The 27599-nt window shown below is 38.7% G+C and overlaps 1 protein-coding gene across 19 annotated transcripts in view; it reads left to right on the forward strand.

Annotated features, from left to right (window-relative positions):
- Positions 1–27599, forward strand: part of RAPGEF2 (Rap guanine nucleotide exchange factor 2) — a 310360-nt gene that overhangs the window by 198954 nt on the left and 83807 nt on the right. For 2 of the 19 annotated variants that reach the window (XM_038399057.2, XM_043513258.1), the window contains exon 1: positions 1999–2687. The exons of 14 other annotated variants lie outside the window; for them this stretch is intronic. In XM_038399057.2, the coding sequence (XP_038254985.1) occupies positions 2628–2687 (60 nt within the window). In that variant the 5' untranslated portion in view covers positions 1999–2627. Of the gene's footprint in view, positions 1–1995; positions 2688–27599 lie in introns of those variants that run through there. 3 more of the 19 variants (XM_038399055.2, XM_038399056.2, XM_043513259.1) reach the window with 3 other exon arrangements.

Below are 27599 nucleotides of genomic sequence, written 5' to 3' on the forward strand. Positions count from 1 at the left end.
TTTTATAAGTTTCATAAATTGGCTAATTTACAGTATCAGTGGGCAGAACTTCATTTACAACTGCCCAGGCTCGGTATTTGCAAGAATGAAATTTAAATTTAACATTTTAAAATTCTTAGTCAATTATTGAAGAATGTTAGGGTCATTTACAAACTACTATAAATACCCACACTTTTTCCCTTTGCAGAAATTTGTTTATAAAATAGAGTTGTATCAAGAAGAACTTATATAATTCAGCTTTAAGAGAATTGCTTTTAGCATGTATTAGAAAATCAAGGAGATGTGTACTATATTAAATGGGCCCATAAAGGTAAATATATTCCCTTTAAAAATGGCCTGATATTAAATAAATTTTCCCTAAAATAATGTTATAAAAATAGACTGTGGCTCTTAGTTGCCTCAGAATCCTTCTTTATTAAACTTAATTTTCACCAAGTGTCTAGCCTAATTTTCTAGCAATCAGCGTCAGTACAGAAAACTATCACTATGTAGCAAGTTAGACGAATTAACATAGGGTGAAGTTATTTTGGTGGAGACAGCTGTAGAATACATGTTAATATTTTTCAGGATTCATCTTTCATGTGTGTTTATGCGTGTTTAATAGCTTTTAGCTTCATAGACTGCATATATATATATTTTTTTACAAGAGCAGCAGCAAAAAAGTTCTTTGTTTAGTTCATCAATGGTGGTCTCTGATTTAAGGAATCTGTTGTAAATGTGTAGCATAGATCAAATTCTAGCAACATGACAGCTTAATGGCCGAGTAGCAGGTTCTATTTGTTGGCAATGGCTCGGTCTCCACTGTCATCAGTTTGTGACCCTCCAAAAATTTGTATTGTACACAGATAACATTTATTTTATTGCTTGAGTATTTTCCCTGTTTCATTATAGCTTCTCTGTAGCACGATGCTGCAGATATAAAACTGGAAGTAATGTGTTTTCTATGGGAGTGTCTGGGTAAACTGCTCCATTTTAAAATGTAATTTTCATGCACCATGTATATGATTGAAACTGTCAAAGTTAGTCTTTTTATATCTCCTGGATTGTTCACTCCATTGTTTTAATGGAAATTACTCAATCTCCGTATATAATCTGTTTTCAAAAAAATGGTTGTTGGTATTTGTGAAAATTCAGAATCTTATCTATACCAGTCCAAAGATATTTGGAGTTGAAGTAGTGTTTAAACGGTTCAAAATCCATGAAAGCTTGTCAAGTGTGCTGTTTATAAATACTCAACAGAGATGTTTTACAGCTTTGCAGCAATTTTATGTTTGGGTGAGTGAAGGAGAAGGTGTTGTCTAACACATTTCTTTATCTTCACCTGGGTGAAAAATCATATTTAGTCTAGAGCTTGTGTTGAAGTAAGTCTTGCTCCTTATTCCCACCCTGTCTTCAGTTGTACTCTTTTGGAGCGAGCACTCAGTGGATTCCTTCCCTCTGGGACTTGCTTGACCTACAGAAGCTGATATAATACAGGCAAGAGCTTGTTACTTTATCTGACTTGTCCATCTCTACCTTAATGAGTGAAATGGTTTAAGTATTTGAGGGGGTGAGCCTCAAGGAATGTGTCTTCCATTTGAGTCGAAATTTCCGTGTATAGAGGGAGGGAGAGAGAGAGAGAGAGAAATCGACTTACATCACTAGAACTGCATTGAGAGTGCCTGTCTGTGCAGGTTAAGAGACAGACTACAGTGTCTTTGCTTTCTGGAGGAAGCAGCAATGCCGTTTGTATCCTAAGAGGAATTTTTTATTTAGAAAAGGAAGCATTCTTTCTACCCAGGAAATGGCTTTCCTTGTGCGTTGCTATGCCAACTGCCTGCAGCCATGGTCTTCCAAAGTAAGCACAATAACGTAATTATATTGGCATATTACATTCAGACTCATGATTCTGTAGGTTTTTGTGTGTGTAACTGTTGTATTTCTGTTACTGACTCTCGGTAGTAGACATGCTTGCCTTGAGTGTGAGGGTCAGACATTATGAAATTAAATGTCCATCAATGTCATGCTGCTAAGATTAATTGTGCAAACTTGGTTAGTTGAGTGGAACAGAGATCACTGGTCACCACTCTGTCAGCATCATTAGCAGCCAGGGAGGAGGTCCCTATGCACATGCTCTGTCCTGATTTTTTGGGGGTATGCTGCATGGGGGGGGTGTGATTGTAAATGAAACCGGTTTATTAACAATGCTTGACTGAATGCTGGAGGCTGGTTCTAACAACCTGACTAATATAATACTGTATTAAGCCTTTTTGAGGGAGTCTCTGTGCAGTCAGCCATTTTAGCTTTTTTTTTTTTCCTCCTTTTTCTTTTCCTCCCATTCTTCAGTCTCAGGGAATGATCTTGTTCGCTTGGAAGAATGCTGGATGTTTAGGGCTTCATCAGACTCCTTACATCCTGACATGCTTAGACTTTGTGTTACAAAAATGGAGACAAACGCTGTTGTTTGGATTGCTTTTCTGTATTACAAGTGTGAGAGGTTTTTTGAGCTTAGTGGTAGTGACACTTTAAGCTCCAGCTTGGTTCTTCCCCCTCTCCTTTTTGTAATTTAATGCTATAGAGGGTGACTTTCCATCCATGAAAAATTGGTACATGATGTGTAAATTCAGTTCAGCATATGTTTCTTCATTATGAAACCACTAGCGATCCCAGCTAACCATGGAGTTATGGGCCAGCAGGAGAAACATTCAGTAAGTATTGCAAATTCTGTTTGTTCTATCAATAACCTGTCACAGTTAACTGCTTTTAAATTGGAGCTGCTTCTTTTATTGCTGATCTGCTTTAATGATGGCATTTTTAATGGTGATATTCGGGGGGGGGAAGTTGCACCTGTGACAATATTAAAATTTTTATGAAATGGTTGTATTTCATACTGTTTAGAAAAGACATAAATCATTTGATTCTTTTAAATTGTTTAATTTTAAATGAAAAAATGTTAAGACAGCTATCTTAGTTGCAGCTTATAAGCATTCTGTTTCAACTTTTCACTTGTGTATTTCATAACTTTTCAAAAGCATACATCAGGTGTATACTGAGTGACCTGTATTTTAGGAGATTGTGAGGGTAAGCTTGATCGGTAATATGTGGTGCTAAAATGTGATTGCTTTCTAGCATCGGAGGATGCCTTAGTAACTAGTTTGGTAATATGTCTAATATGGTCATCCCACTAATTGCTTAAAAATGTAAAACCATTGGTGAAAATTCAGAATAATTTAGAGTGAACAAAAGCCATAAGTACTGATGCTTTATAATTGATCTCATGAGTCAGCTACACTTTTGCCATGCTGTAATCCCATAGGCAACCACTCTTTGTTGTTTGTGAGAACAGCAAATCTTATGAGTCTGAGTCTCAGGTGTCAAAAAATGTGAGTTGGTAGACTGTTCTTATAAAAGAAAAATCTTGGAAACTTTAATTCATTTTCTAACAGTTAATGCTGTTACTTAATAAACACAGCTTTATCAGTTTATGCAGTACAATTTTCAGTCTCTTCAGTAATTTAGAAAGGTTTTTACAGATAGTGTGAACATGTATAGACATGCATGTGTATGTAATGTAGTAGAATATACAATACAGAGAAGTGGTGTACTGTGTATGAGACCCATTTAGAGATGAAAAGTACGGGAAGGATGTGATGGGAGGAACTTTATATGGAAATACTTTATTCATACATTCAATGTAGGTAAGATGCAGTGACTTTTAATTTCTGCTTTTCTAAGCATTTCATCTAGAAATACCTCACAAAAAGTTGAATAGACTTCCATAAAGTATGTAGTAGACATAGCGTGGAAACTATTGAAAACTATATTGGTTCATGCTGTTAAGCGTGAGTGTAATTAATTTAATGGTCTTGTTTCATTCTCCTTATAAAGGAGTTCACATTACCAAACCCTTGGCTGTTCGTGGTGCGCTAAAGAGTTCGATACTAATGAAAAGATTGAAATATCATGGAGACTAAGCTACTTCTCCCTCTTAAATAAGTTCTACCAAGCCTGATTGAGGATGTTTGTAAGATTACAAATTGAATTGAAAATGATAAAGTTGTGTTTGGTGCTGGTGTTCGCTCAGTTTTCATCTTCATTAGTCTCCTTGTTCCTCCCACTTCTCCCTCTAAGAATGTTCTTTCAAGGCTCTAGATATGCTGTAGAAATAGAGTAAGAGTCTAAAGAAAATGCAGTCATTACTTGTGGGTGGCTGTGCCTCTCTTATACTCTAGTATTGTTATTTCAAATTAATGTAATCACATGGATTAAGAATTTCACTGTAAGGAATATATTCTCTAGATAATTTTTAAAATTGAAAATAGGAGTGAGAAATTAAACCCTCAAATGATACCTTGATGAATCAGATTCTAACAAGATCACCATATGCATGTAAAATTAGACGAATCATATTTCGTGACATAATCCTAGTACAAGGTTATACATATTTTGTATTAACAAAAGCATTAGTTAAAATGAAAGCCTTGATGTAAGCTGAAGTCTTTGTCACATGTTCATAACATGAACATTTCTTCTTTGGGTTGAAACTTTCCACGATTGTTCTCAGCTCAGAGGTGATTTCATTGGAAAACAGGAGGGAAAATCTCAAATCTGGCTAGTGAGTTATTGGTCGGGGAAGAACTTCAAAGTTTCAAGATGCACATTTTTTTCTTGGTATTATAAAAACAAATGCACATAATTTTTATTGGTAGGCGACAGGATCTGAGAGTAAAATAAATATGAAAATGTTCTGATTTGAAAAATCACTGCTGAGCAGGCCCTGTTAGCATATGCCAAAAATTTGTCATATTAAAGAAGCCCTATCCCCTTTGTGACATCCTAGGGTACTCTTTCCCAGCTTGACCTGCCCAAACAATTTTCAAATGGCAGAGTGCAAGTCTCATTGATTCACAGGATTTAGCTCTATGTGTAAAAATTTAAATTAGGGTATGTCTGTACTGCATTTTAAAAGCTGAGGCAGCAAGTCTCTGAGTCCAGATCTACAGACTCAGGCTCATGCTATGGTGCTAAAAGTAACAGTGTAGACATTTGGACTTTGGCTCCAACTTGCTGCTGCTGGTTTTAAAACAGTGTAGATATATACCCTTAGTTCCTACCATTATAGTTACTACTTTTCCAGATGTATTGTTGCTCTGTTAGCCCACTGCTGCAAAAAAAGTCTTAATACCGAAATTAATAGAAAACACAAAGCTTCAAATTTACCACTTCTGCCACAGTGAGTTATTAGAGAGGGTGATGTAATATTTTCTATTGGACCAACTTCTGTTGGTGAGAGAGACAAGCTTTTGAGCTATACAGAGCTGCTCTTCAAGTCTGGATGTCTACACAGCAATTAGACACCTGCAGCATGCCAGCTGACTCTGGCTAAGGGGCCTTTTAATTGCAGTGTAGACTTCTGGGTTCAGGCTGGAGCCCTGGCTCTAGGACCTGTGAGGTGGGGCTGCAGCCTGAGCCCGGTAGTCGTATACTGCAGTGAAATAGCCCCACAGTCTAAGCCCCAGGAGCTCGAGTCAGCTGTCACGGGCCAGCTGCAGTTTTTCTTTGCAGTGTAGATATATGCCAAGTGTTACAGTTAAATGCAAGGTGGAACAGATTGTTCAGCATACATAGTTAGCACAGGTTTCAGAGTAGCAGCCGTGTTAGTCTGTATTCGCAAAAAGAAAAGGAGTACTTGTGGCACCTTAGAGACTAACAAATTTATTTGAGCATAAGCTTTCGTGAGCTACAGCTCACTTCATCGGATGCATTAGTTAGCACATACTCTAAGGGACCATTCCAGGTAGGGTGGCCCAGTAGCACCTCTGCAATCATAGGACAAAAAAAGGGAGGTAGCGGGTGACAGAATGTGGCAAGAAGTCATAAATTCAGTGTGTCTATTCAGTCCATGATTTTTAGTGTCTATCAGAGATATGAATTCCATCTTGCCGGCTCACCTTTTGAAAGTGTTGTGCACGTTTTACATTTCTGAAGAGGAGCTCTATTTGGCTCAAAACCTTGTTCTCTCTCTTTTACCAACAGAAGTTGGGTCTCTTTAATATCCTGGGACTGACACTGCTACAACTACACTGCATACATCAGTGAGTTATGAAAATTAATCCCTAGGACTAATCAAAATTAGGTGTGTACTACAAAGTCTGGTTCAGGTCACTTAAATTCTAGAATCCATGAGCCTTTTATGTGTCTTGTTTTCTTTTTAAAAGTCAAGGAAATGTAAACCAATATTAATAATAATGCAATAATAATAATAATGCAGTGTTAAGTTTATGTATTTAAACAAAAAGTCAAGGGATGCAGATGTTAAGGTTCTCATATAATGCTAATTTATCCATACTGCCTCCATTTGTATTTTGGAAATTAGTTACACATCTGCTGTTAAACATAGTTTATGTAAATATATTCAGCATGTACAATGTGAGTGATTTAAATGTCACTTTGAGAACCTTATCTTTTCCCTGTCTTGTTTTTTGTTTACTATGGAATGTTAACACTTTATTAACTAAGTTCAAAAAGCCCATTCCTATCTTCCTCTGAAAACTAGGGTATGAAATAACCATTATATTTATACATTATTGTTCATGCATGATGACTAATTCGTGAATTGCAGGATATACTGGAATTATGTGTGCACAATAATGGCTAAAAGTTATTGCTTTGAAATACAATGTAGTAATGGAGGGCATGTTTCACTGGCAGATTAGCTAAATTGTTTTCTCCTTGTGTGATTGTGTAGCCATTGCAGTCATATGAGGTGCATGGTATAAACTGGTGGGGCTACTGGCAGAGCGTTGTGAGGTCCTCAACTCTGCATCTGACTCACCTCATTCTTTTGGTCTACCAGAGTGTGGATCTGATAATCCTAATATGGAGTATTACAGGTTATTTTTACAGGAATGAGAGTGAGCTGTTGAGTCAGGGGACGAGAAGAGTCGTTTAGTCGGCGTTGTGTCAACTGATGATTTTTATTTCCTATTCTAATTTTGTACATACTTTTCAGATTATTGATTAGTACATATATTAATCAGCTTTAAACACAAAACTGTACAGACTAAATGAAAACCTTTCTTTTTTAATGCTAGAGGAGAAATGGCTGATCATACATTCACTTTTCTGGAAACAAGATGTATTTAATACATGAGTGATGTAGTATGAGATGGAGGGGAGAGGACAAGAATTGCAGTATAATCATGTGGTCACATAGATTAGCTATTACCTGAACATTAAAAAAGTTCAGTAAAGTCCACTGTTGTTTTCTGCTGCACAGTGTAGCTATCGCTGTTGGTTGATATTTGCTCATCTCAATGAAATATGCATTGGGGTTTCCTGTGGATATTTTTGTGAATTTGACATCCCTTATTTACCACCAAAAACTGAACAATGCATCCAGATTGGATGGTCCCATCCACTTATTCTTATCCATCTCTTATATTCACTTTGAAATAGTCTCTCTCTTAAGGCCAATGAAATTAGTTTTGGATTTAGCTAGTGGGTGGTTTCTTCCTCTACATTCCTGGGAGGCAGCAGGGGGTTATTGAAAGCCCACTTTAGATTGTCTCCCTGCACTCAGTTCTGGTGTCTAGCTCTACCCTGGCCTGATGCAGCAATTAACAGGGAAGGTTTGGCTTTGCTGCTATAGCCCTGGACTGGAGCATGCTCATGTGCTCTGTCATGATGGCACACGTGCAGTCTGGTCAACATTAGGAGCTGTGGGAGTCTGAAGTATACTCGATGAGGATGGAATCTTGGAATTTTAGTTGCGAAAATCCACGTCTCTACTGAATGTATGCAAACTGCAATTTTTTTTGAAAAGCTTATACTTGTGATTTTACAAAGGTTTATAACTTGGCTAAATGTGGGTGGGTTTTTACAAGGACAACAATAGGCACATCTCTGACATAAAGGCCATCCCTTGCCAAGTTTCAGATTCCTGATTGAGAGCATTGGAGGTGTAAGAGCTTTCTAAGTACAAAGTCACCAGAATTTTTTAGTATGGCAAAACAATGTATTTTTCCCTAGCCTCTTTCTTGGAAATGGCTGAACTTTTTTGACTGAATTTCCAAAAAATTCAGTCTGAGGCAGATGTCACATTTCAGGCAAAATGGTTAAAAGTTTGGCAAAGATGTAAGCAACTAAAAATAGTCTTATAATGGGAAGCGCTGGGCTACCTTAATAATAAGCGGTGCTACAAGCCACTCTTATAATATCATAGATGGCCAATCCAGTGGTGGTAAGTGCTCCTAAGCAGTCAGGTTTATAAGAATGCACAGTGGATTGGATATTTTCACATCTTTCCCACACAGTGACTATTGTACATATATATTTCAGTATTCAGAATGTAGAAATGAGCCTACATGGGAAGTCCACCTAGTCTAGTATACTGTCTTGGAGGCTGACTCTGGGTGGTTAATCAGTTATAGAAACATTGGGCCTAATTTTACAGCACAACCTCAGAGTTACAAACATCAGAGTTACAAATTGACTGGCCAACCACACACCTCATTTGGAACTGGAAGTACACCATCGGGCAGCCACAGAGATGGGGAGAGCCAATAGAGTACAGTACTGTATTAAATGTAAACTACTAAAAAAAAATTTTTTTTGACAAGATAAGGGAAGTTTCTGGGCTTGTTTCATATAAATTAAGATGATTAAAAGCAGAATTTTTCTTCTGCATAGTCAAGTTTCAAAGCTGTATTAAGTCAATGTTCAGTTGTAAACTTTTGAAAGAACAGCCATAGCGTTTTATTCAGAGTCATGATCAATCACCATTCCTGAGGTGTTTGTAACTCTGAGGTTCTGTTCTTGCAAATACAGGTGAAGTTGATCTGAGCTGCAGGTGCTCATCCCCTCTGAAAATCATATCCCTCAGTATGTAATTGCCTCTCTTAATTTGCTTCTGTTGCACAGGTTAATAAGGACAAAAACAGATCACAAGCCCAAGTGCAAAAAATAAATGAAATGTTTTGTGCTTTAAAAAAAAAAAAAAGGTACAGGATAAATAAGTACCAGCAAATAAAACTGGTAGTTAAAGACTACGTACCTGAAGCAGCAGAATGTCTGTTAGAGATGAGAGCAGCCACTTGTCAGTTGAAATCTTGTGTTTCACTTTCTAATTATTCATTTTCCCTCATGTCAAAAGGTTTGTACTCTTAGTATACTGTATATCATGTTGCATCATTGTTACATCTGAAAAATCATAACTCTGGTCTTACTGGGCATGTGAATTGGTTGCAGAATCAGTGACGTGATTAACTATAGTATATCAAAATGTAGTATAGCTCATACTTTGACAAATTATCCATTGAGGAGCCATATTTATGAGTTTTATAAACTTGGATTGGTTAAATATCTATATTATATTAATCTCATCTCTGTCATTCCTGGATTATATATTGGAAATTTTTAAATCCAAATTTGTTAATGTTAGTCAAAGAGAAGTGATTATCAGGAAAGAAATCAGTATGTGTTCCACAATAAATATTTTCTTAACTAGCACTTTATAAGGCAATAAATTGTAACACGAGCTCCTTAGTATAAGGAATGTTTATTGTCAGCTTTTAATTTTACTGAAGGTGCTGGAACCTAGTGTCTCATAATAAGCACTTAATAGGCTGGTTATATCAAACTCGTATAACTAAGTTTCTCAGGGTATCAGAATTCTTTAATAAAGCCTATGAGGATTTTAAGTTTTTGATTCCCCAGGTAGTGCTGTAGAAAATAAGGTATAGGTAAAATGCTTACTCTGTAAAACATAATAAATGAAGCCTTTCTGTGAATTTCTCAGTAATCTGTTTTTCAATTTGGAGATGTTGCAGTTAGTGGGAGTAATGTTACACAATTTTTCTGGATTTTGTGTAGCTTAGAAGCTTATAATGCATTTAAGTGTGTTGAAACACAGATTGTTGCCAGAATTCAATATCTACAAGTATTTGATGACAAGTCTAAGATACTTTGTGTTGAATAGAGTCAATGCTAAGTGTTTTAGAAGAGAAAATTGGGAAACATGAATATTTCAGGATTTAGCCATGATGAAAATATCTTGCACCTGACACATTTCACTTTGTAGAATTAATGAAAGAATATTGGTCACTAGTGTGATAATACATTTTGTATTACAAAGATCTACACAGATGATCTCCAGCATATGAACCTGGTAATGCATCGTCTTGATCCTATCTTGAAACTAAAGCATCTTTTTGTAAACCGTCAATGTTTTCTTTCTTGCAACAAAAGTATTAAGTGATCCACAGCACCAGACTGTATTAGAACTCAGTGACCAGTTGTAACCTTTATTGTGCTGCTCATTGTGTCCAACAGTATATAATTGTGTAGATTTGGGCTGCACTGCTTTGGTTGCGGAGAAAACATTTGAGAGGACAAATGTCAGGGTTTTTTTTTTTAACTGAGTTTAGACCACTGACATTATTCAGTGCCTTCATTAAGGAGGGCTGGCTTCTCTTGAGGAAGCTGTTGGGTGTCTGGCTCAAGAAACCAATGCTTGATATTAACAATACAAGTACTATCTGCCGGTATCCTATGTTTGTGTTTGGTTAAAATCACACAGGAAATTATTCCGAAGTACCAAGTTGATCTCCTTGACTCTTGGTTTCAGAGTAGCAGCCGTGTTAGTCTGTATTTGCAAAAAGCAAAGGAGTACTTGTGGCACCTTAGAGACTAACCAATTTATTAGAGCATAAGCGTTCGTGAGCTACAGCTCACTTCATCCGATGAAGTGAGCTGTAGCTCACGAAAGCTTATGCTCTAATAAATTGGTTAGTCTCTAAGGTGCCACAAGTACTCCTTTTCTCCTTGACTCTTGTCAGTCTAATTACAGAAACTGCACTGTTGGCACTTGTAGACTATCCTTCTGGTAACAGATAATAAACAGACATACTCAGTCAAAGGTTTGGATATAAACTCTGCCATTTCTTGCACTCAATCTATATCCTCAATTTCATGTCTGAAGTCTCGCCCAGCTTGCTCTATTCCAAGCTCCAGTCTCTGTTGGGCACTACATAAGCCACTTGGACACACAACTGAGTTGAATTTACTAGTTTAAGGTCAACGCTAATATTGTGACCCTACAGCAGGGAAGAACAGTTGAAAGCGTGTTTCAATTCTGAAAAGTTGAGGATATATAAATTACATCATGCTGTTTTGCAGGTATGGTCCTTTTGTGTATGCAGTCATGTCTGCTTGCTTTAGAGTTAAAAATAGTTTATTGCTTTTTGCTTCTTTGAGCCCTGCAGAGCCAAGTGTGCGAGCTGGAATCTTTCTACCCCATGAATAGAATTGCTTACTAAATTCCAATCTGTCACATTTCTGCAAACCTGTTGAATGCTCTGGGAGTTACACACAGGTGTCAATGTAGCCAAATTTGACATGCAGAACATTTATTACAGGAGATGACACTTGGGAAGGAGAACACAGTTGGGGAGACTGATCCTACATTCAGAATGTAGGGGCTGGCAGTTAGAAAAAAAATGTATTTGTAAACTGAGCACATTTGATTAGTAAATTAATTATTGAAATACAATAAACATGAAAACCCACAGTGCTGTGTTTAGTGTGTTAGAGTGGAATTTGGTCTTTAAATTTCAGTTCCCAGATTTTCAAAGGCTGGCCTCCCCTGCACTGGGAACCCTCCTCAGACTCTTTTCCTCCTCACCCACCTGTATCAACTGTGCTCTTGAGTCCTTCATCTTTTTCTCAAGTAAACAGCCAAAAGTATTTCAACACCCATAAGGTGTGCTGCTCTGTTTCTGGTTATCCTCTGACCAGAGTGGGGCTAAAATTTCTACAGATAACTGGATGGAACTTTTTTTCAAAAAATTACCAGTTGGCAAATTTTAAGTTTTTTCATTCCAGACTGTTCAGTCAACACCGTTTTTTGCCACAGCTCTTATTATGGTGTGTCCCAAACATGGGTGTCTGTCCCTGCCTGTTGCACAGTCCATCTGAGCTCATTTGCTAAAGGAAGTGGGGCTGGACAAAAGAAATTTAAGTAGGGGGTTTTTTTGGTCTGCCTTTAAGTGTGGTTTTTTTTTTTTGGTCCTATTTTTATACCTTCTGAGAAATAAAGTTCAGGTTTCTGGTCAGAGAGGAATAGAAAAATAACTATATTTTGATTCTTCTTATGATGCTGTATAGTTTCTTTTAAAACTACTGTCATGGAATCTTGTAAGTCTTACATTTGAAATCTTCTTAAATGACAGTTAAGCGTGGTTATCCTCATTTTTATTTTTTACTCTCACTTTAAAAAAGAGAAATTGGGGCCCAGTAATAGCCCAATATATATCCGTTTAAAAAATTGGGAATGTTTTTAGGAACCTTTGTGGGTAATCCTGCCTACATAGGAGTAAGTCCAGATCACAGGCTCTTTCATGGTAGCAATAGGGGAAGAGACCCCAACTATTAAAAACTGAAGCTGTTCAGCACAGTGGGGACAGGGTAAGGGAGCAGCACTAGAAACCCTTTATGGACAGCAGGAATTGTGGTTTGTAAGAGGCAGTACTCTACCCCCTAAGACCTTCAGTTTTCCTCCTGACGTTCCGTGACAAGTTCACTTTGCTTTACCAAGAGGTGCACACAGAATCATAGCAGCAAGACTCTTCAGGAGATTGCTTGTCCACATGTAGGTCCTGATGACTGATTCTAGGGGCTTTTGTGCTTTTCTGTTTCACCCAGAGCTGCCAAAGAACTTGTTGATTAGTAGCTGGGCTGTTTTCTCCTACTTTCCTATTGCTTGCTACCACCATGAGCATGGAGATATGAAGCTCCCTCTTGCATATTTTGTTCCTGTGAATTGGGAATCTTTGAGGTCAAAGCCTTTCTCCCCCTCCCCACGCCTCACCCCCAAAGGATCAGGGGCCCAAGAAGTATTTCATGATAGCAGCATCAAGCCTCCCTCACTGAGCTGGGTGTGTAGATTGCTGTATGGATTTTTTTTGTAGACCTTTCACTTAAGGAAGGAAAATGGGGACTGACTCAGAATGTTGAAAATATTCTGGATACCATACCTCCGAAGAGTCATGTTACCTTAGACATAAAAATGCAATGTTGACACCGCAGTGCAAGCCCAGGGTTTGAACTCAGGCTCAACACACTAATTGTGTTATCCCAGGACCTCACAGAAGTGGAGAGTCTGAGCCTAAGTGAAGCTGGGACCCAGGGTTCAAGCCCTATTGCTTTGCAGTGTAGATACAGCATCACTGGAATTGTGCTCTGGGAGTCCGCGGAAAGGATTCTACAATCCCATGACTTCCTTTGTCCTCTGGATAGTCAAGTTTGGTGGACGGTCAAGTTTTCCCACACTGCATCATGAACAAAGGGCTAAAACAGCCTCATTTCGGGAGGGCACTAGGAAGTCTGGGATACGGATGGTTGGACTTAGGCTAGCTAGTGTAGATGCTGGAGCCCCAGGTTGGGACCCAGAGTTCAACAATTCCGAATCTGGGGTTACAAATTAGTGTAGATGCTCAAGCCTTCAGTAAACAAACCTGCTAACTTGAGTTTTACTAACCCTGGGCATACATTGCCATGTAGACATACCTTAATGATCTCTACCTTTTATAGATCTGATCCAAGATCCAGTGTATTCAATGTAAAGACAAGATTCTCAATTACTTCATTGGTCTTGGAAAGAATACTGAGAGACACCATCACCTCAAATTTGGTTCAAACTTTAGGTTTTGTTTTTTAAAAAGTTACAAAATATAACTGTAGAAATTTATAGGGTTTGCTTTTGGTGTTTTTAATATTCCCCAATAGTGTTTGCAGTCCAACTTTTATAACAGTGAAAACTTGAAAGTGAAACTAGTGTCACTGATTTTCTTTGTCTTCAATGAAATTAAGATACAAATCAACAGCAGAAAATTAATAAAAAAAAAACAAACAAAAATCCAAACCCATCTTAAATAATGAGAGGTGTATTGGAATTTTAAAACTTTCAATTCCAATACAGTAGAATCTGAGTTACAAACACCAGAATTACAAAGTGAGCAGTCAACCACACACTTCATTTGGAACTGGAAGTATGCAATCAGGCAGCAGTAGAGATAAAATAAAAAAGCAAATACAGTACAGTGCTTTGTTAAGCATAAACTACAAAAAAAAAGGGGGGGGAATTTGACAAGGAAAGGAAATTGTTTCTGTGCTTGTTTCTTTAAATTAGGATGGTTAAAAGCAGCATTTTTTTCTGCATAGTAAAGTTTCAAAGCTGTATTAAGTCAATGTTCAGTTGAAAACTTTTGAAAAATCACCATAACATTTTGTTCAGAGTTATGAACAACCTCCATTCCCAAGGTGTTCATAACTCTGAGGTTCTGCTGTAACCCGAAGTGTTAATAACATAGACAAGGGATACATTTGTGTTTCAATATTTAAGTTATGACTGGAGAGAGACAATTGCTTGACCAGCCTCCAGATTTAGACAGAGAAATAAAATGGAAGCGGAATCAACGCTTCCCTTGTTCTCATCCAGTTTAAAACCTTTAATAAGTACTGGTTTCAGAGTAGCAGCTGTGTTAGTCTGTATCCGTAAAAAGAAAAGGAGTACTTGTGACACCTTAGAGACTAACAAATTTATTAGAGCATGCTCTAATAAATTTGTTAGTCTCTAAGGTGTCACAAGTACTCCTTTTCTTAATAAATACTATACAGTGGACTTTCTGAAGAGAAGCTCTGATGAGTTCTGAAGTGGTAGTAATTGCTTAAGTACAGAGATGGTCACTGATTTTTCTTTTTTAAAGCAATCATAACACAATTGCTTGATTTATTAGCTTTTAAAGTTAACTTTTTACTGAGTTTCAGAGCTACTGATTTCTCTAAAGTGAGGTAGCTGGAACTTAATCAAAAAAGGACTCTTCTGGTGGTAGGTTGGGAGAAAATCACAGGTTGGTGGAGATCATATCTCATTATTATTGCCTCATTTTCCAACACCAGTGCCTCCTTTTTGACACTAGTGTTGCCCCTCTGCTGAGCAGAAGCACAATTACAGGACCTCACAGATTGGCTCCCAATGGAGGGGAAATCAGTGACATGGGTATATTCTAAGTGAAACGTGCTTTATTTTCACATGGTACATGAGTGTTGGAAGAGAGACATTTGCAAATGGCATGTGTACAATCCCTTCTTCCAGAAATCTCAGCCCACACACCAATGACAGGTTTCCAGGAAGCAACTTTGCACCAAGAGCTGGTCCTAGCAGAAAGCCAGTTTTCTTGCTGCTTGCAACAACTTCCTCTACATAGGACACTTGCATTAGCAAACTAAAATACATGTATTTTTCAAGGACTGAATATTCATTCACATGCTAAGAAAAAGAACTTGGAAGACTATTTATAACAGTGCCATCTGATGAGTCCTCCCATTATATCATTATTTGTGTTACAGAAATATCTAAGAATCCCAATCAAGGATCCAGTTGTGCTAGGTATTATGTGGACAAGAAACAGAGATGACAGTCCCTGCCCCAGAGAGCTCATCTGTATTTCAGATAGGACTCAACAGGTAGATGAAAGAGCAAAAGGAGTTGGGATGGGGGGGGGAGGGTGGAAGAAGTAAAAATAAAACTGAGTTTAGCAGAAAAAATCAGAAGTTACTGCCCGTAAGTTGATGGCAATCAGAGTTTATAACTTAGGTTCTGGCTAGACCAAGTGCTGTGTTCAAAGTAGTAGTTCCCAAACTTTTTCATGCTGCAACACCTTTCAGGCTCACCTCTGTTAATGGAACCCTCAGGTGTCTGAGAGGTCTGTCAACATTTTAAGTGGCTAAAGAAGGTTGGGTCTTGCCCCCAGGTGGAGAGGCCTGGGAGGGTCAGATGCAACCCCAGGGCATAGGACGCCATGCAGGAGTTGCAGAGTGAGCCTGCCCTGCACTGACCCCACAGTGGTGGCTCCTGTCCCCCGGGGCTGGCTCTGCTCTGGGTATTGCAGCCTGGCACCAGCATATGGATTCATGTCACAGTACTGCTCACATTTGTCCTGGCCTCCTTGATGGGGGAGGCAGGGCCAAATTTAAGTGAATGGTGTTGCAATCCCACGTACCAGGAACCAGGTTACAACGAGGTAGAGTGGGGAGCCAAGCCATGCCAGCCCTGTGGGATGGGAACCACAAGAGTCTTGCCACCCTCTTGTTACCTTCTGGGTCATGACCCACAGTTTTGGAAATGCTGGTTTAGAGAATTGGATATTAGCAGGGTTAAGAAGGTGTTTCACCATCTACGCCTGGCTAGAAAGAGGTTCAGCCTTATCTTTTGGATGTGGATCATACATGTGGTTAAATCTTGCATTGATTTGAAAACTGGAGCTGTTGCATGAGTTGACTGTCCACTTGGTAATCAGAGGTTTCAGAGTAGCAGCCGTGTTAGTCTGTATTCGCAAAAAGAAAAGGAGTACTTGTGGCACCTTAGAGACTAACAAATTTATTAGAGCATAAGCTTTCGTGAGCTACAGCTCACTTCATCGGATGCATTTGGTGGAAAAACTGATTTTTCCACCAAATGCATCCGATGAAGTGAGCTGTAGCTCACGAAAGCTTATGCTCTAATAAATTTGTTAGTCTCTAAGGTGCCACAAGTACTCCTTTTCTTTTTGGTAATCAGAGTGTCTTGTAAAGAACACAAGACATCTGTGCTGAAGGATTTACTCTGGTTACCTGTGAGATTCCAGGTAGATTTTAAGATGTTTGTTTGGACCTATAATGCCCTAAAAGACCAGTCACAAATCTACTTGAAGGTCTTCCTTTCTATCCCCATGATGTACTCCTACTGGTGCGGTCAGCAGTGACACTGATGCTAGTCTGCTCTGTGTTTCACCTCATGGGGATGCTGGCAAGATTTTCTCCAAAGGGCCATAGGCCTCTGGAATGCCTTCCTGTCTCTGGTCTCAAATAGCTGGGTTTGTTTATTGATTTTCAGGGCACACTACAAGCACTATTTGTTTTGCCTGGTATTTTGTGGAAACTTGAGGGAGAGTGAAGTACTGGCCTATGTGTTGGGTGTGTTCGTTTAGAGCTCCTGGTTGGTAGAAGGGGTGATTGAAATTTGTTTTTGATTTTGTGATTTATTTAATTTTAATAATTGGCAGGGCACTTGAGTCTAAGTGCGGGTGCTTCTTAATTTTCTAAATTGGAAGAAAATAAACTATAGACTAAGAATAAAGAATTGAAAACTTAACCTATACCACTCAGTACAAAGCAGTTTTAAAAATCCTGTTTGATACCTGCTGCTGTGCCATTTGGGGAAGAGCTTTCTAGCCTTGGAAAATTCTCCTTGCTATCTCACCTGAAGAGCATATACATGTTTTAAAGATTGGGTTAATTCTCATTCATTTTTTCTATAATCATGGTAAGGATTGGGAAGTAGATTTTGTCTAGACTGGTAGATGTTCACTGCAGTCTTGTAAGGCTGGCTTAGGGAATAGGACAGCTATTGTAGGTAGTAGTGATGCCTGTTACCATGCATATTTTTAAAGAATTTGTTGCAAAATGAAGGTTAGATGGTTTCGTGAATTTTCTTTTGCTGCTGTACTTGGACAAAAACCCAAAACAAGCGAATAATCATCTTGTCCTACAATAAAACTTCCGTTCTATTGCTCATAGTTACAGTACTATTACTCTTTTTAAATAGTTGCAACATTTTGTAAGCTTTTTAATTTTGTGAAGTTAAACCTAAAAAATTAGCCCGGGTGAATGCGTAAACAAGATAATATTTATTCTGATTATATATTCTTGATGTATAAAGGAAGCTGCTTTATGTTTTAAAAATGTGTTTGAACTGTTTCCTGGTTGGTATATTTAGATCATTTAACTGAACAGCAATCTGACATTTTTACAGGGCATGCTAGTTTCTTATATGAATACAAATAATTGTTTTCAGCTTTTGCATGCTATTTTTATATACATGTGTTTTTTCCTGTTGACTTTATAATGAAAAGTATCGTTCTTTCTAAGGCCAGGTTATTTAATCATGTTTAAAAGGTAGGGGAGGGGAGGATAGGTTATCTGCCCATTTCCCCTTTTAGCCCTTAAAATGTAACATAATTTATATAAACACAAGAATGTTGTGTCCATCAGCTTTATTTTGAAATGCCAGTATTATGCATTTAGGGATTCAGTACTCACTCCTACCCTCCCCTGTTAAGTTGCACTTGGTGATTCAGTATGGTGATTGTGCAGCAGCTGCATTTTTGCTTTATTTTAGATTGTGCTATTTTTGAAGCATTTTTTAAAAAGATTTTCATGGGTGTTTTGTTATCTACTTTTGTGTGTGACCGTGTAAATCTTGTAGTTTAATTCTGTAGAATCAGACTCATAGAATATCAGGACTGGAAGGGACCCACTAGAGGTCATCTCGTCCAACCCCTGCTCAAAGCAGGACCAATCCCCAACTAAATCATCCCAGCCAGGGCTTTGTCAAGCCTGACCTTAAAAACCTCTAAGGATGGAGATTCCACCACCTCCCTAGGTAACCCATTCCAGTGCTTCACCACCCTCCTAGTGAAAAAGTTTTTCCTAATATCCAACCTAAACCACCCCCCGTACACTTTCACTTGGTCAGACTGAATATTCTAACAATTCTAACACAAATTTATGCATTAGCAAGGATTATGTAGGGGTGGTATAAGAACGTAGATTAAACTGGTGGACCAAAATGAATACGTGGTTTAATGCAGACTTGGTATGTGCCTTCTCTTCAGCTAGAGACTGTCTTTAGAGAACCAAATAGTGATTTAACATGGAGGCACAGTGTAGTAAATTTCACCAAAGCATAAGTACATGGAATATAAATTGGGATGGTGCAGGCATTAATAAAGGAAATGGGAAATTCGGATTCCTAAAATCAGTGGATTGTTTTTCTTTCCTATTGAGTAAAATATTCCAAATTGCTTAATGATGCCCTGCTATCATAAAGCTAAGATTATGACATTGGAACTGATTCTTTGATGATGCCATTCATTCTGATTGCAGACTTATTGGAATTTAAACAGACTTAAAAAACATTGCTGTTGTGGAACTGTCCTTAACTGGTTATCTCATGTCTCCATTTAAATTTGAAACTAATATATTTTAGGGGTTTTTTTTAGGGGGGAATTAAAGTCTCAGTATTCAAATTAAAACCTCAAACTTTCTTTACTGCACAGGAAACTTCCTAATTTTTTTAATCATTCCTCTTAGAAATATAAACAAAATATGTATTTTGTATATAAAGAGATCATTTATCTTAGTAGTAAAACCTAAAATGAACATTTTGTTGGCTATTGTTTCTTACTCTTTGGGCCTCACTGGGTATGTCCGCACAGCATTTTGGAGTGAGCTTCCCAGCCTGGGTCAAAAGACTTGGGCTAGTGGGTTCGTCTAGCACTGTAAAAATAGCTGTGTAGACACAGTGCTTTGAAGTTGTGGCTCAGCCTGATGCTCCGGCTCCAAAGCCTAGGGAGCGGATGGCTTCAGAGCTCGAGTTCTAGCCCATGCCGCAACTTCAAAACACTGGCTGTGCCACTATTTTTAAAGTGCTAGCGTCAGCCCTGCTTGAGTCTTTTGACCTGGACTGGGATTCTGAGATGCTGTATAGTCATACCCTGTAGGTTTCTACACAGTCATTGGTACAGAAACATGTTGCATCATGAGATCTTTCTTATATGAATGACTTAACTTTGAGGGAAGACCACCTCTTTCCTGCTCACATGAATGTTTGTTGACTTCAAAATATATTTTGCCATTTTATGGTCAAAGGAAAGAGAGGATTTTGAGATCATCTTACTCTAATACAGCACTTTCACATGCGCTTTTAAAAGTTTTACTCATTGTGAACACTGCTTCATTGGACAGCCACATTTTGGCTTTTTGTCTTTACATTAGCATATGAAATTAAAGCTAATAGTAAAATAAATCAAAGTGAATTGAAAATATACAAGTGCATTCTGAAATATATATTAGTCCAATTAGTTTATGAAAGCATAAACCGTTGCAATTCAGAATGGAGGTGTCTCCCAACTCGTCCCACTATAGTGACTGGAAATTTGACAAGAATAAATTTGTCACTGTTCAAATAGTGACAGTTCCGGTGAAGAAGCCAAAAAAGACTGTGAGGGGAAGATCTACTACCTGCCATAAGGGAAAGGAGCGGGCTGGAGGCAAACCATGACCAGTGCCGGGCAGCTCAATGCCCCCATTGGGGCCCTACCTCAGGTCGAGCGGTGCAGCCCATCCCATACTTCGCCTGCGACCCTGGATAGTGGTGCGGACCCGGGCCAGCTTCAGGTGCCGTCAACACCTGAAGCCCTTCAAGCGACTCAGGAGATCTTAATCCTCCCAGTGCCACCCACACTGGTTCCAGCGGTACCCCTGGCTTAGAGAGAACCCGCGCTGGGACCTATATGTGCGTCCCCACCTCAGCGGCACCATTCCCCATTGAGAGGGACATCCCACCATCGCTTGCCTGCCCGAAGCCATCATGCCTCAGGGTTTAGAGAGGCAGGCTCAGCTGAGCCCTCTTTGGTCCCCACACCTGGGGCACCAATTGAAGGACTTGAGGCATACCTCGCCTGTGGATTGGCACAGATCCTCTGGGGCACGCACCACGTGGAAAGAACTCTGGGACTGGCCCCAACAGTCTCCAAGGGCCCAGTACCAATCCCGGGATCTATCTGACACCAGAGACAGCTGAGTGTGGGGCCATCATCGCCCATCTCCAAGAAGGAGATTGCCCTACTCCGGACGATCCTCCCAGCAACCAGCCTGTAGTAGCTCCTGGTCCCACTCAACGTCCCGGTATCGGTTGAGTAGTGTGAGGTGTGGATTGCCAGGTATCCGACGCAGATCCGCCGTATGCCGTCGGTGCCCGAGAGCCCAACCAAAGCAATCTCGCTTGGACAGGTCAGCTTTGGGATGTAGCGATAGGCCTTGGTCAGACAAGAGCCCCACCACTCAGCCTGATCCTGGTCGCCTGCCTTCCTTGTGGTGGTGATGTTGGCGAGACGGGTCTCGGAAATTAAAGCCTTGACCTCAGAACTGCTGTACACGGTCTTCTACAAAGATACAGTTCAGTTGCGGCCCCACCCAGCCTTCCTGCCAAAGGTGGTCTCCACCTTCAATATGAACCAGGACATCTTCCTTCCGGTATACTGTCCCAAACTGCACAAGACCAGTGAGGAGAGACGTTTTCACACCCTGGATGTCCGGACAGCCTGGACTTGTTACTTATATCATACCAAGCCTTTCTGTAAATCGACTCAACTCTTCATCACTACAGTGGATAGGATGAAGGGTCATTTGGTGCCCTCGCAGAGGGTTTCCAATTGGATCACCTCGTGCATAAGGATCTTCTATGATCTGGCGGGGGTTCACTCCACTAGAGCATAGGGATCTTCAGCAGCCTTCCTTGTGCACATCTCTATCTTGGACATCTGTAGAGCTGCAATGTGGTCCTCTGTCCACAAATTTACCGCTCATTATGCCATCGCTTAGCAGGCCAGGGACAACGCTGGGTTTGGCAGAGCTGTGTTGCAATCTACACATCCCGTGAACTCCTGCCCACATCCAGGGCTACTGGAGTCACCTAAAATGGAATGGACATGAGCAAGCACTTGAAGAAAAGACAGTTACTTTTCCGTAACTGGTGTTCTTTGAGATGTGTTGCTCTTGTGTCCATTCCACAACCCACCCTCCTTCCCCATTGTCAGAGTTTCCAGCAAGAAGGAACTGAGGGTGTGGGGAGCCGGTGCCACTCCAAAGGGAGCCAGAGCCTGTCCCCTAAGGATACTGCTAAGGGAAAAACTTCCAACACCAACCGGTGCATGTGGCAAGCACGCACACCTAACATAGAATGGACATGAGCAACACATCTCGAAGAACACCAGTTACGGAAAAGGTAACTATCTTTTCAAGGCCCCTAGTGCAGTTCATTCCACCTGATATTATTTGCATGATTACACTCTGCCTTCCTAGTATAAATACCCTATTGAATGAGATAATGAGTCTCCTTCTGCACCTAATGTGAAGTGTTAGGCCTTGAACAAATTAAGTGCTTGTGCACTTAATGAAGCTGGCACCGATTACAGTGTATTTTTCCAGGAGCATACAACACCAGTAGTCTGTGATCTATATTGGCTATCTACTGATTTCTGGGTAGAATTTTACATGTTGTTTTTTCCTATAAGGCCTTAAATGCTTTGAGGTCTGCCTATTTGAGACAATGCTTTTGTCCTCAGTAGTGAGCAAAGACACCTGGTTTGGTGCCTACTTGGAGTAACGGAATTGCCAACATGACGTTCTTCAGGAGAAAGGAATAGGCCCTTCATTACATGTAAAAAATAAATAAATCAGTGACTGGTATCAGAGCTACCTTTTGCTGTTTGAGACTCATCAAGAAATGATCTTAGTAGCTGAAACGTTTAGAGGATTGATTGTAAAGTATAGGAAAATATAGACTCATTTCAGCAAACTAATGACATGCACAGCATAGCTGTTGCTATGGTCTTACTGTAATACCTTTTGCAGGAAAATTCTCTTCCCCGAGTTTAGCCTAGATGTGTATTTCAAACAAACCCCAAACAAAAAAACTAAAGACAATCTTGTACACTGTACTAGCCTGCTCACGTATACAACTGTTCAGAAACAGTGGGATGAGTGCAGAGGAAAAAATTCTCAAAAGATGGGTAGTGTTAGTAGTGATGTTTTTAATGAAATACTGTCTAAAATACCACTTGAATAAAGAGATAAAACTTACTGTTTCCTTATCTGCTGACGGTATGTTGTCTGTCCAAAAACTTTAGTTATTTTCCGAAAAAAGAGGAAAACTGGTGTCCTCATTCCTTGTGTCTGCATTTATTATGAGAGACTGACATGTAAATATATAGCCAGATATATTTTCATTGCCTGGGCTTAATTATGAACATAAAACTTTCCCAGGGAATTTGGTAAACTAGGTTAATGTATTAATGATCACATATGTCCCAGTGATTAATAAAGTGTCATAAACTGAGATACGCTTTTAAAGGTAAGAGGAAAATTACATATTTATGATAAATTATAAGTGATAAAATAATAAGGCTGAACAGTTGAAAAGTCATATGTAGGAAAACCTTAAAAAATTACAAATTTTATGTCTATAGTTTTCCCATTGAACTGAATTTAAGGTTCCAATGCCCCCCTCCCACCCAACATATAACCCACGCAGCTTTGTTTATAAAGAAAAAATTGTTTATATTCGGAAGCAAAGTTCCTTTTTTCTGAAACTAGATGATTTTATCTGATATACAAGTTAAACAAAATGATTGTGCTAAGTTGTGTTAAGAGGGATTTACACACCGAACCATCACATGTTAAAAATGACTGCACATCTGCCATTCTACTTGAATTTCAGACAATTCAAAAAGGGCAATATAAGGTTCATAATGTATAATAACTACACAAACTTAACTTTTTAACTGACTAAATTTCAATATGCAAGTTAATTTCATATTTAAAATGTGAAACTCCTTCTGTAGAACAGTCATTAGTTGTATAGACACTGAGCCTTTCTGCCATATCTATGGCAGATGCACCCTTAACTTGAGGTTAAAGGCTGAGTATGATGATTCAGTGTCTTGTAGTCTATGCTAATCCGTGTAGCCACTCAGGTGATACTCAGCCAGGATCTGGTTAATCATGCTGCATAAATTGCAGCAGATTTTGTCACAAGAACTCTAAATTTCTTCTGTAAGTGGGTAGGGAGGGGTTTGGTGTATTAGTGCTACTGAAGCTAAACACAATCTGTTGTTCGCCTGCCAACCCAAAGGATAGATGCCTTTCACTCAATTATAATACATTTGAGTTGTATTAGTTTGTTCTAGAAAGGTTGTTCAGGGAAGAGGGCAAATGAGTGGAGACTATCTTAGTAGTACAATAGCAGAATTTTCTATTGTGTAGTTCTTATTTTAGCAGCATTATTTGCATTACTGTAATATTATTTATATGATTTCAAAGTAAACCCCCATTTTATGGTGTGTAGAATTTGATTAACATTTTGATCCATGCCAAAAGTGAAAATATACAGTTTTAGCCTGTTGATGCTTTGAGATACATTTATGTGCAGGTACATGAGAAAATCATGTGTGTTAAGCATATTTTATCTTGAGTGCAAAACTAAGTGGTATATTTAAAACATCTTGTTCCAAAATGGCTGAACAGAGCGTGTGCTCACAAGAAGGGACCGGCATTCTTGTGTTCTTTCCTTTTCCTCGCTTTTCCACCGTTATCATTGTAACAGTAGTGTTGTAGTCTTTTTTTAAGGACCGCTGAGAACAGCTACATGGGATTCCCTCTGGGGTTTATCATCTCTGCTCTTTAACTGATCAGAGCAGTTGCTATGCCAGGAACTTCCTCTCCCTCATGAGATTTAGCAAGCTGATTCTACAGCACTCTGAATCCCTGCTCACAAGTGAGAAACTGGGCATTGAATCTGGATCTCCCATATGACCATTCAGTGCACTGTTGTGAGGCTACTAATTAGTCTGGCTTTGTTTTTCACAATAAATGTTCAGGACAGTTATTTAAAACATAAATTAATTTGATAGCTTTTTTTAAAAAAAAGGAATAGGGCATACTTATTTCATTGCATTTTAGATTTTTTTACACCTGATTTGCAGCCATGTATTCTCCAGTGAGATATTTCTACCTTCTCTACAGAGTAGTATTGACAATAACTTCCAATGGGGACTATGTATTCCTCCATCACAATAGGAAGAAAGTTACCAGCCAAGAGTAGAAATGAGTAGGAAACTCATAAGTAAAATAAATACCCATGCTCTGTACTTTCTTCAAGAAGCTGCAGGAGTGAATGTCAACTCCTCGAAACGGTCTTTCTTTTCAGACTAAACCCAGTGGCTTGTTATGAATATCTGTTCCTCTACCTTTACAGCTCTCACCTGTGGAGTTTCACAAGGCTCAGTTTTTTCCCCATATTATCCAACATTTGTATGAAGTTGTTGGAAAGGTTAGTGAGACAACCTGGGCTGCACACAGCACAGTCCTTTTGTAGCCTCAGCTCTGAATGTTTGCCACAATGGGGTGCCTGTATGGCACCAACTGGCACTGTTTTGTAAGACTCTAAAGCTCATTGAGAAATGCTGGAGAGAATTGGGATGAGGGGAGGATCTGGTCCCCCACCTAAATTGAGGGTGTCCTGCAATTGATACATTATTGTTAAATGCCACCTAAAATCAAAATGGTTGGAAAACAGAAAACCGTCTGGGATTTTTAATGTGAGGATGAGAGTTGTTGCCGCTTTGAAACTTTAAATTCTCATGTACGAATACTAAATTGTTCATTGTGGTCATATCAGAGAAGAACCCAATCAATCTATCAGGTAATTTTAAATGTGAGTTAAAATGTGATATTTACTTAAAATGATTCTTAAAAACCATTTTTACAAAGATTTCTTTAACCTCCTTGCAATCTGCATTAAGAAAATTTCCAGAGGTTTAATCCAACCCTTTCACCTTTAATTTAAGCATTTTCTGATGCAACACTTTTTACAATATTCTTCTGCATTATACCTTAATTGTGAAAAAATATACAAACTTCTCTTCACTCGTTCCACCTTATGTACTATTCCAAATACAAAATTGTGCATATGAACACCATTGGAAAAACAGAAATGAAAAATATAAGAACAAGAAATTATCTATTGTTTTATTATATTTGATACAGTAATAAAAAGGCACCTATCCAACTGCCTGGTTGCGTTTGCTGCCAATACATATAGTTAAAACTTCTATTTTTGCTTTCCCTTGCCATATAAATGTAGGTGGAGACAAAGTGGCTTACATGTGCACTCATGGGAGACTAATTCATTTATTTATGGTGTAGTAGTAAATAACATTGTATGAAAGAATCATGACTCCACTCTGATATTTACAAGTCCTAGAAAATGCTGTGAAGGTTGGCCCAATTCTTCTGTTGGAGCATGAGTGTAATTTTCACTTAAGTGACTGGGAGTTGCATCCATGTATTGAGGACAATTGTGATCCTGTAACTTCGGGGGACGGAAACAAAACTAACAGCTGCATAAAAACCGACATTAAATGGTTTTGTCTTTTAATTGTAGCCATTCACTACAAGTACAATAGAAAGCTGTTTTTAGTTTTAAAAGATCTGTGTTCTGTTATCACTTTAACCTTAATTTGAGGTAATTGCACTCTTTCAACTTGTTTCCTCCCCCCCCCCTCCATCTCAGGTTTGATGCATTATTTGTGTCATCTCTTCACATTCAGTTTAATTGCTTGTGTGAGAAAACATCGGGAGGGTTTAACCCATTTATAAGGTGCTCTCCATCCATTGATTGATGTTTTGTGTATACTGAAAGGAACGTTTATGCTTGCTCTTCAAAAGAAGAAATTGTTGCGCTTCATGAACCGGCAAATGCTAATCGCTGTTTTGAAAGCAATGTCAGTAATGTTGGCAAGGGAAAAAACAAGTTAAAAAAGGGCAATGGTGGACTGAAAAATTGTATACAAAAAAAGAGCAGTTTACCTGTGATGATTAAGCACAGGGAAAATAGAAAAGGATTCACTTCCGATGAAGTGAGCTGTAGCTCACGAAAGCTTATGCTCTAATAAATTTGTTAGTCTCTGAGGTGCCACAAGTACTCCTTTTCTTTTTGCGAATACAGACTAACACGGCTGCTACTCCTGAAACCTGTCATTATGCAAGGGAAAAAAGAGGTAATCAAAGAGCTTTTTGTCTTAAATTTAGATTTCTACAATGAATGAACAATACTCAGTTCCAGTGATGCACTTCATAAATTGTGTCCCTTGAGGAAAGTTACCCCTTAGAGCTCATAAGAACTCTTTTCTTCTCTCCCTGAGAATTACTTTACCTTTTCGATTACTTTACCATTCCCCCCTCCACCCCACAAACACCAAAACCAGGTCAGTCCTTCAGGCTGAGGAAAATTGTACTTGGTGCATTAACTTCATGTAAAGGTTACTGCAGAGCACAGTATGTAGCAGTCCTCAGCCCTGGACAACCTGGGATGGAAAAAACTCAAGCTTTCCTCATCCTGTTTGCATATCTTCTAGATCAGTTGGCCATAAGCCATTGGTTTAATTTCAACATCTGTATTCCTTTTTTAGAGTATGCTTATAATATAGATGTTTATCAGTGCAGGAGAGAGATGAAAAACTTGCTTAAAAATAATCATGCGGTGTGTTGATCTTAATTTTGAGTGTTCCATTTTTGGATGATAGCAAATTCTATGCACAATATAGCTGTGTAATGAGTAAAGACTCACTAGGGAGTAGCATCCTTGTTGGACACCTTGTATAACTTAAATATTTATTTTAAATTTAACACTGCATTGCACATGTCAGTCTGCATCATGTCTGTAGACAAAAATCAATAGAAATTAGTTTATTATTCTGTAATTACTTATGTTGATTGCTGCCTTTAAAATCACTGAACCATAGAACTAATGTTTCCCTTGATGTCTCCCTTGGTTAGTGAAAGAATTATATTGAAGTAGTCAATGAGATGAATACCCATCATCTTTATTACAGTCACTTATTTCAGCAGTCTGGGTATTGTTCATTTCACTTCTGCTGGTTAAAGTAACAAACCAAATA

The sequence above is a fragment of the Dermochelys coriacea genome, chromosome 4 (assembly GCF_009764565.3).
Source record: "Dermochelys coriacea isolate rDerCor1 chromosome 4, rDerCor1.pri.v4, whole genome shotgun sequence".
Classification (NCBI taxonomy): Eukaryota; Metazoa; Chordata; order Testudines; family Dermochelyidae; genus Dermochelys; species Dermochelys coriacea.